Here is a 10,000-nt window from a genome sequence, read left to right as displayed (position 1 = left end):
TTGAATCAGAATATTGTTGCAGCTTCTCTTCTCTGATGATGAGGGCGGGGCAACCTGTCACTCACATGAGATCAGCCAATAGCAAACCATCCAATCAATTCCACACGGACACAATCAAGCTCCGCCCACATTTGTTCTTGTTCCTGAGGCGTTTCACTCGGATGTACGGCATTATAGAGGAGAAAAGACCAGTGCAAATTCCCTTTCATGATGAGTTTAAAGATTACGAGGGCATATGAATTAAAAAAAAAAAAAAAAGATGTGCACAGATTAATAATTTGTTATAAATACAGCAATATTCCATAAAAAAATAAGAATGGTCTGTTTTGATTTCAAATGACTTAAAATAGTGTAATTCTGTAGTGTGATAGTGAACGTGACGATATTCTAATGATAAGCAGTGATTGTGATTTCAAACGGTGAAATAAACGCCCTCTCGTGTCGCTTCAGAAGCAGGAGGGGCGGGGCTCTGCATAGATTAGGCAAATAACCCGCGCTCTCAGCCAATGGCGTGCCGCCGTGCGCGGAGCCTGTTCTTATGCAAACGCGCCCGTGGCTGCAGATTCTCTGATGCGAGTCTCTCATTCAGAGCCTTTGTGTCGAGATCACCGGCGCCGCACCGAATAAACCACGAGAATGTGACATTTAGCGTGTGTTTCGCTTCTATTCGACGCGTTTATGGGCGGAATAGCATGAATTCTCCGTGTTACACGGTGGCGATGGATGTCGGTGTTTGTCAACTGAGGAGTTTTTCCATCTCGTTTCTGTCGTCGGTTCTGAGCTCGTCATCCGTCAGTCTCGAGAACAGGTGAATATGGAGATATTAATCATCATCATCATCATCATCATGTGCTGGGCAGCGGGTGTAAATATGATGTAATGTAATAAGCGGAAAATCCCTCATCTGATGCTCCAGCCTTTCAGTTTCGATTGCCTGGAATCTTCTTCTTTATTGAAGATTAGATGTTATGCAACACCATCAGAACCGCGAATGAATGAACGAATAAATGTGTTTCTTCCTCTTCTTCTCTTCTCTTCTCCCCTCCCGCAGTTCTTCAGGAGCCAGTGTAGTGGCCATAGACAACAAGATCGAGCAAGCCATGGTGAGTTTACATCGATGTTTCTCTCGGTTAAGATCATTATTCTGCTTCACTGCGCGTGAACATCATCTTTACATAACCTGCGATGACACAAAGACTTCTGACAGATTTAATAATGGAGTCACACTGCATTTAACACGCCTTTATAGGCGCTTGCTATGCATAATAATTGGGTTATTGTGTATGATAATGTCATATATGGACGTGGATTGTAATGTAATGACATGCATCTGTAGTTTTCTCTGAAGGCGAGTTGGGAACAGTTTTTTGGAACTCCTCGTTTTTGTCGTGATGTTTCCCACAGTGTTTATATTGTGTGTGTGTGTGTGTGTGTGGAGCCTGTGGTTGTTGCTAGGCAAACACTGACACCGATGCCCTGAATAACTGAGCTGCTCCTCCCTCTGGATGAAGAACATTCTGTTCCTCTTTCTGACTGGATGCAAAGATTATATACAGACAGAATCCCTGATCTCAGAATAAAGCTGTAGGTGATTTAGGGACTTTATTCTCACGGAAATATAAAACTGTGATTGAGAATTTCTGCTTTAAATTGTTTAGGGTTGGAAAATCCTCCTCATCCGATCATGGCAAACTACTCTTCTGATTGACTACTGACTACTCTGATTTTATTCATTTGATTGCGAGTGCATTGTATAGACTCCGCCCACACGCTCTTCTGATTGGCTGGGATTTTTGATTGAGAGTGCAGTGCGTTTCCATAGACTCCGCCCACACGCTCTTCTGATTGGCTGTGATATTTAATTTGATTGCGAGTGCAGTGCACTTCCATAGACTCCGCCCACACACTCTTCTGATTGGCTGTGATATTTGATTAATTTGATTGCATTGCGCTTCCTTAGACTCCGCCCACACACTCTTCTGATTGGCTGTGATATCTGAATAATTTGATTGCGAGTGCAGTGCGTTTCCATAGACTCCGCCCACACACTCTTCTGATTGGCTGTGATATCTGAATAATTTGATTGCGAGTGCAGTGCGTTTCCATAGACTCCGCCCACACACTCTCCTGATTGGCTGTGATATCTGAATAATTTGATTGCGAGTGCAGTGCGTTTCCATAGACTCCGCCCACACACTCTTCTGATTGGCTGTGATATTTGATTAATTTGATTGCGAGTGCAGTGCGTTTCCATAGACTCCGCCCACACACTCTTCTGATTGGCTGTGATATTTGATTAATTTGATTGCGAGTGCAGTGCGTTTCCATAGACTCCGCCCACACGCTCTTTTGATTGGCTGTGATATCTGAATAATTTGATTGCGAGTGCAGTGCGTTTCCATAGACTCCGCCCACACACTCTTCTGATTGGCTGTGATATCTGAATAATTTGATTGCGAGTGCAGTGCGTTTCCATAGACTCCGCCCACACACTCTTCTGATTGGCTGTGATATCTGAATAATTTGATTGCGAGTGCAGTGCGTTTCCATAGACTCCGCCCACACACTCTTCTGATTGGCTGTGATATTTGATTAATTTGATTGCGAGTGCAGTGCGTTTCCATAGACTCCGCCCACACACTCTTCTGATTGGCTGTGATATTTGATTAATTTGATTGCGAGTGCAGTGCGTTTCCATAGACTCCGCCCACACGCTCTTTTGATTGGCTGTGATTTTTGATTAATTTGATTGCGAGTGCAGTGCGTTTCCATAGACTCCGCCCACACGCTCTTTTGATTGGCTGTGATATTTGATTAATTTGATTGCGAGTGCAGTGCGCTTCCATAGACTCCGCCCACACAATCTTCTGATTGGCTGTGATATTTGATTAATTTGATTGCATTGCGCTTCCTTAGACTCCGCCCACACACTCTTCTGATTGGCTGTGATATTTGATTAATTTGATTGCGAGTGCAGTGCGCTTCCATAGACTCCGCCCACACACTCTTCTGATTGGCTGTGATATTTGATTCATTTGATTGCCAGTGCAGTGCGCTTCCATAGACTCCGCCCACACACACTCCTGATTGGCTGTGATATTTGATTAATTTGATTGCGAGTGCAGTGCGCTTCCATAGACTCCGCCCACACACTCCTGATTGGCTCTACTTTGTATTTGATTTTGTCACTGGAATCTTATGGCATCGCTTCGGTTTGTAATATGATAACATTTTGAGTCTCTAAAATGCATGTTTGAGGGTAGAAGTTGATCCTCTAGTGTACAGGAATGTGATTCTAATATTGAATACATCTTGTTCCTGCAGGACCTGGTGAAGAGTCACCTGATGTACGCGGTGCGCGAGGAGGTGGAGGTGCTGAAGGAGCAGATCAAGGAGCTGGTGGAGAAGAACTCTCAGCTGGAGCAGGAGAACACGCTTCTGAAGAACCTGGCCAGTCCCGAGCAGCTGGCCCAGTTCCAGGCGCAGGTCCAGTCCGGCTCTCCCACCTCAGGGGCCCCGCCGGCCCCCACGCCCAACCCGGGCCCCGGGGCCACCGCGTGACGGGCCCCGCCCACACTGTGAACAGACTCACGCATGAACATTCGCCACGCTCTGACTTCATCGCACACCTTGCTGTCAAACGTCACGCGTAAAGAGCTTCACCCGCCTCGGACAATCAGTGCTAACCGAACCGGAGCTGAGCCGGAGCCGGACCGAGCCGGAGCCACATTCTCCTCCTGTTTTTATGATGATTTCGTTACTGGTTTTATTTTGTTTGCCTTTTATTTTTGTTTTAGCTGTATTGAATTAATGAGCAATTTGTAGTCGACACACAATACCAAACGAGGGCGAATGTGAACTTTGACCTCAGTGTTGTGGGAATCTGGGACAGTTCAGAGGCTCAAGTGTTTGTGTGTAAAAATAAAACGTGGGGCCATGAATCGAGTTTCACGATGAGAACGAAAACACACACACACACACGGACTTCCTCATGGACGATTAAGTTATTTGCCTTACAGTCCATCGCTCCGCTCAGTGATCGTGACCCTTGACCTCACAGTACATGCATGTTTCCTTCAAACGATGTGACGTCATGCAGTTGCACATTGACTTTAATAAATGACCATGAAATGAAAGCTGGTGTCCTGCTGCGCTCCTTCACACGGGAACAGACGCCGCTGGCTCTCTAGTAGCTGTCGGTCAGTCAGTGCTGCTAATGTTACTTCTGTGACCCAATCATGACCCAAACACCTTTACATGACCTCAAGGCAAAACCAGTGTGTTTGTCACGCACTGTTCAGTTTTAAGGTCTATTTTGCTTCCATAACGTGACTAGTGGAAAGAAAACATCCATAATACACATTTAAAGTGCTCCTATTGTGCTCGAATGAGAAGAAAGAAGCGATTCTGAAACGAGTCGTCAGTAATTCAGTCTCTGCTGATCCTGCGTAGGTTTGTAACTCATTAGCATAATGCCAGCCTGTGGTGTTGATTGGCTGAGCAGTGTCTCTTAGCTCCGCCCTCAAACACTGTAGTGTATCTGAGACTGGAGAGTTTGGTTCGTGTTGTTCGTGTGGAGAAGACGCTGTTTTCTGAGATTGATACGGTGAAACCCACGCCATCGTTACTGTTCGCATCACTGTGATCAAGAGCTGAGATTCAGATATGATAATGAGCGTTTGCTTTCTGACCAATCACAGCAGAGCAGCACTCAGAGAGGCGGGGCTTATAGAGACTGAATCCTTGAAGTGTTTCAGACACTGAGAGAAGAGCTGACGCTGCAGTGCAGATTAAGAGGATCAAACATTAAAGTGTTATTGATCTTGGATGAATGTAAAACTATCCAAAACACAATTACGAACATAAAAAGTAGCATCATGGGGCACTTCAAGTGTTCAATTCATTGCACTTTATCTATTTGCGTCTGTAGATTTCAATCGTTAAAGGCTGTGAGTTTGAATCAGAAATCTCCACTTCTGCAGCTTTACACACACACCAGACTTTACAGTTTTATTATTATCTATATTCTGAAGGATTGTTCATTCCACATCATCATCATAGAACATTGTACTTCTATAAACATGGTGAAAATGTATTTGTTTGTGTCTGTTTACAGTATCTTCTGATTTATGAAGTGATAAAAAGAGAAATCCAGAATTTCCCCTCTGGAAAAACCTTTAATATTTTGACGAATCAAACAAGAATTAAGAACCTGGCTTCTGGAAAATGTATGCAAATGAGTGCATATTTAAATAAGATAATGCTTCATTTGCATTTTTAAACGCAGCATTTCAGAGAGCATGAAATATAAATCAGTTGTCTTAATGTGCTGATGTTGATGTATATATTAGTTAAGACGCTTTAATTAGTCTTTTATTAGTCCTATTTAACAAAATATAGACATGAAGAAGCTAACTTCAGTCGTCTGACCGCTGACTGATTCACACTCATCACATGATTCATTCAGTTGTTCGTTCTTCCACAGACGGACTATCATTTACATCTCATCTTCAACCCTTTAAAGCCTGACGTGTGTAATTATTGTCAGACATAATTATTGTCAGACAGTTACATTTTTAAATGGAAGAGTTTATTGAACCTTTAGACTAAATATATTTTATTAAAGTTTCCTTATGTGCTTTATGTTGACTATCATATTTGATCCATCAGGCTTTTATGGCTCGTATAGTCTGATATAGTGAGAATATGGAGGAAAAACAGCTTTATGTCATTCAGAGGTTTGCTACAGATTCAGATATTTATATGAAATGCTGATGATCGTAATGTAAATAAACCGTACAGCAGATACTTATAAAGCGCATGTAATATCGAGGCCGTATCAGATATGATGCAGTAGCTTTATAGGGTTAATATGTGTTGCTGATGGTCACTGGACTTCTGGTGTGACCTTTGACTTTAAGCCCCACCCCCTTTGCCCCACAGCAGCCAATCAGCAGCAGCGTTTGAACGTCTGAAGCCTCCTGTGTCTGAGTGTGTTTCCTGTTTGTTCGGAGCCCAACAGGAAGTTGCTCCCCACAGCCTGAAATGTTCTCCATCAGCAGTTCAGATTTATTCCACATTAACGATCAAGTCTTTGTTCAGCGGATGTGAAATGCAGTTTTCTCTGATGATGATGTGAATGTATGTGCAAAACATTATTTTGTTCTGAAAAACTTTTATTTGGACGTTCGTCTAACTTTTTTTTTAAACGTCTCTTTGTTTCAGAGAACATACAAATGTAACGTTCTCATAATGTTTGGAGAATGGAATGTTCCCTTAATGTTCACATGACCAAGAAGATCGTCTGGATGTGTTGAACTTTCAGAAGTAATGATTTCATAACTTAATGGGAACGTTAGAACTGGGTTATGACGACTTTTGACCTACATTGTTTTTCACATAGATTTGAACAGGATATTTTGTGACAGTAATTCAGGAACATTCCCATCAACCAATCAGATCACGTCTAATGATGACACACTTCCTGTTGAATGTTCATTTAGGGAGGTTTTATAGAAGGACTGTTGAACACTGCTAGTTTAAAATACTAAACAGTTCTTAATGACCTCAATCATTCCTCTGAAAAATGATATTTTATTTATTTTGATTTGAACTCAGTGAACCTGCAGTGTAAACACACACACACACACACGTTCCCTGAACATCCGCATCCAAACACACAGAGCTCCAGTCAGTGCTGAAAACAAGATCTTTCATATTAGACTGTATTTTATGCTCTATTCTTTATGGATTATTTGGATTAATTTGAGCTAGTTTCTAGTTACAAGTGCATTTAAATGCAAAACAAAATGCTGATTGAAAAACATCTCACTAAAAACCTGTTTTAAAGGTTTACATGTTTATGTGATGGCTAATAAACATTAATGAACTTTCCCTGACCAAAAAAAAAAAAAAAAGATTGTGCATGTAAATTTAATGAAGTTTAATCTGCACGCTGCATTGCTTGACATTGCACACACAACCATTCTGCTTGAAGCTATTTTCAGTTACAAAAAGCCATGGAATTTATTTTTATTTTTTAATTATTATTATTTAAATTTTTCTTCCAGAATTTGACTTTTTTCTGAATTTTGGAATGATTTGGACCACAGAAAAGTGGAAAATGTTCCAAACACTAGTTTTGAGTGTGTACTTGTGTGACTGGTCAGTGCTGGTGTTCCTCCAGGCGAGTCCGCAGATCGCGCAGCTGCTGCTCCAGGTGTGTGACGTCGCTGCGCAGATGCCAGTGTCCCGACTGGGCCTTCATCAGCTGACTGCGCAGACGCTTCAGGACCGCCTCACATCTGCGCTGCTCAATCTGAGCACAGAAACTCTGGTCAAGTCTCCTTCATTTTTACAACACAGACTGTTTCAAAGCAGCTTTACGGAGATAACAGGAAAATAATGCAACGAAACATCTCGAGGATCATGTTTGAATTCGTCTCGTAATTGATGAGGTTTGCATCATTTTCCTGTTTATGACTTAATTTGATGAGGTCAGTTTGTAAAGAAAGACACACGCCTGCACACACACACATATATATGCAAACGCGCATGTCTATAGGCTAAACACGTGATCCGCATGTGCGCCGCCAGCGTTCTCACAGGTTCACGTTTTTGAAGTTTACACGGAGATGATCACGTTTTTAAAAATGTTCAGCGCTTACACCAGATCCTGTTTCAGAGTGTGTGTTCTCGAGCTCAAACACTGTGTGTGAACGAACGGCCAGAACACATTAAAGTTCCTGTTTCCTGTGAGAACGGTGTGTGTTAGCGGCCGCTAAGCTTTATTGTTAAAGCGCTGTATAAGTGAAGGAGAGTGACGCTGCTGTGAATCGGTCTGTACTGTATAAAGCTCGGTTTACCTCGATCTCTCTCCTCAGCTGTGTGTGTGTTCGCTGTTCCTCCTCCAGTTGAGCTTTCCTCTCCTTCAATGTCCGTCTGCCTTCCTGAATATTCGCCTTAAGACAGTCAATTTCCTTCTGGAAAAATCAAAACAAAGCATATTCTTATGCTCAGTTTATGATGTTGCATAAAAACACTGGATGGAAACACCAAGATGAGCATAAAAACACACACTCAACTGAGGCTGATGATGTTTGTATCTGATAAGACGACATGCGCATAAACTATGATGGAAAAACATTTACTGGATAAATCCCTCAATAAACTCATGTGACTTTGGCTCAGCGTCAGCTGTGATTGGATAACTGGAGTAGCCAGTGGACCAATGGCGTCGCAGCGTCTCTGATGTTGGTTTGGTGTTTCTGAAACACCGGAGTGGAAGTGTGTGTTCAGAATGATGAGGTTTAACTCCCTCCAGAAGCGTCTCACACACACGAGTGTGTTCCCGAACACCAGCATCCGAACGCCAGAGAACATGACAGCGTTTACTGTGTTCGTCTGACGCTCGAGACACACTCGTTTATGATGGAGGGAGAAACAGACGACTGCAGAAACTCACAGTTTATTACTGATATTTAGTGACGGTTTTGAGCACATGGGATGGAAACGCAGTATGTGAGTGTGAGTACCTTTTATGATGGACAGATGCACTTTTATGATGGACAGATGCACTTTTATGATGGACAGATGCACTTTTATGATGGAATAATGCACTTTTATGATGATAGATGCACTTTTATGATGGACAGATGCACTTTTATGATGGACAGATGCACTTTTATGATGGATAGATGCACTTTTATGATGGACAGATGCACTTTTATGATGGAATAATGCACTTTTATGATGGAATAATGCACTTTTATGATGGATAGATGCACTTTTATGATGGACAGATGCACTTTTATGATGGACAGATGCACTTTTATGATGGACAGATGCACTTTTATGATGGACAGATGCACTTTTATGATGGAATAATGCACTTTTATGATGGAATAATGCACTTTTATGATGGATAGATGCACTTTTATGATGGACAGATGCACTTTTATGATGGACAGATGCACTTTTATGATGGACAGATGCACTTTTATGACGGACAGATGCACTTTTATGATGGACAGATGCACTTTTATGATGGATAGATGCACTTTTATGATGGACAGATGCACTTTTATGATGGATAGATGCACTTTTATGATGGACAGATGCACTTTTATGATGGAATAATGCACTTTTATGATGGATGGATGCACTTTTATGATGGATGGATGCACTTTTATGATGGATAGATGCACTTTTATGATGAACAGATGCACTTTTATGATGGAATAATGCACTTTTATAATAGACAGATGCACTTTTATGATGGACAGATGCACTTTTATGATGATAGATGCACTTTTATGATTGATAGATGCACTTTTATCATGGATAGATGCACTTTTATGATGGACAGATGCACTGTTATGATGGATAGATGCACTTTTATGATGGACAGATGCACTTTTATGATGGACAGATGCACTTTTATGATGGATAGATGCACTTTTATGATGGATAGATGCACTTTTATGATGGACAGATGCACTTTTATGATGGAATAATGCACTTTTATGATGGATGGATGCACTTTTATGATGGACAGATGCACTTTTATGATGGATAGATGCACTTTTATGATGGAATAATGCACTTTTATGATGATAGATGCACTTTTATGATGGACAGATGCACTTTTATGATGGACAGATGCACTTTTATGATGGAATAATGCACTTTTATGATGATAGATGCACTTTTATGATGGACAGATGCACTTTTATGATGGACAGATGCACTTTTATGATGGATAGATGCACTTTTATGATGGACAGATGCACTTTTATGATGGAATAATGCACTTTTATGATGGATAGATGCACTTTTATGATGGACAGATGCACTTTTATGATGGACAGATGCACTTTTATGATGGACAGATGCACTTTTATGATGGACAGATGCACTTTTATGATGGACAGATGCACTTTTATGATGGAATAATGCACTTTTATGATGGATAGATGCACTTTTATGATGGACAGATGCA

The 10,000-nt window shown here is 41.4% G+C and overlaps 2 protein-coding genes across 4 annotated transcripts in view; one reads left to right on the top strand and one right to left on the bottom strand.

Annotated features, from left to right (window-relative positions):
• LOC307165647 (TSC22 domain family protein 1) overlaps window positions 1-3,753 on the top strand; it is an 11,566-nt gene extending 7,813 nt beyond the window's left edge. For 2 of the 3 annotated variants that reach the window (XM_079883494.1, XM_079883496.1), the window contains exons 2-3: window positions 1,052-1,103; window positions 3,325-3,753. In XM_079883494.1, coding sequence (XP_079739620.1) covers window positions 1,052-1,103; window positions 3,325-3,561 — 289 coding nt within the window. In that variant the 3' untranslated portion in view covers window positions 3,562-3,753. Of the gene's footprint in view, window positions 1-526; window positions 809-1,051; window positions 1,104-3,324 lie in introns of those variants that run through there. The other variant, XM_079883495.1, reaches the window with a different exon arrangement.
• Window positions 3,588-10,000, bottom strand: part of ccdc122 (coiled-coil domain containing 122) — a 10,281-nt gene continuing 3,868 nt past the window's right edge. The window contains exons 4-5 of the mRNA XM_079883499.1: window positions 7,866-7,982; window positions 3,588-7,318 (exon numbers count right to left, since the gene is read on the bottom strand). Of these exons, the coding sequence (XP_079739625.1) occupies window positions 7,166-7,318; window positions 7,866-7,982 (270 nt within the window). The 3' untranslated portion in view covers window positions 3,588-7,165. The remainder of the gene's footprint in view (window positions 7,319-7,865; window positions 7,983-10,000) is intronic.

The sequence above is a fragment of the Squalius cephalus genome, assembly GCF_949319135.1.
Source record: "Squalius cephalus genome assembly, chromosome: 10".
In the NCBI taxonomy this organism is placed as follows: Eukaryota; Metazoa; Chordata; class Actinopteri; order Cypriniformes; family Leuciscidae; genus Squalius; species Squalius cephalus.
The sequence above is the reverse complement of the archived record's forward strand: the minus strand, read 5'-3'. Positions and strand labels throughout refer to the sequence as shown.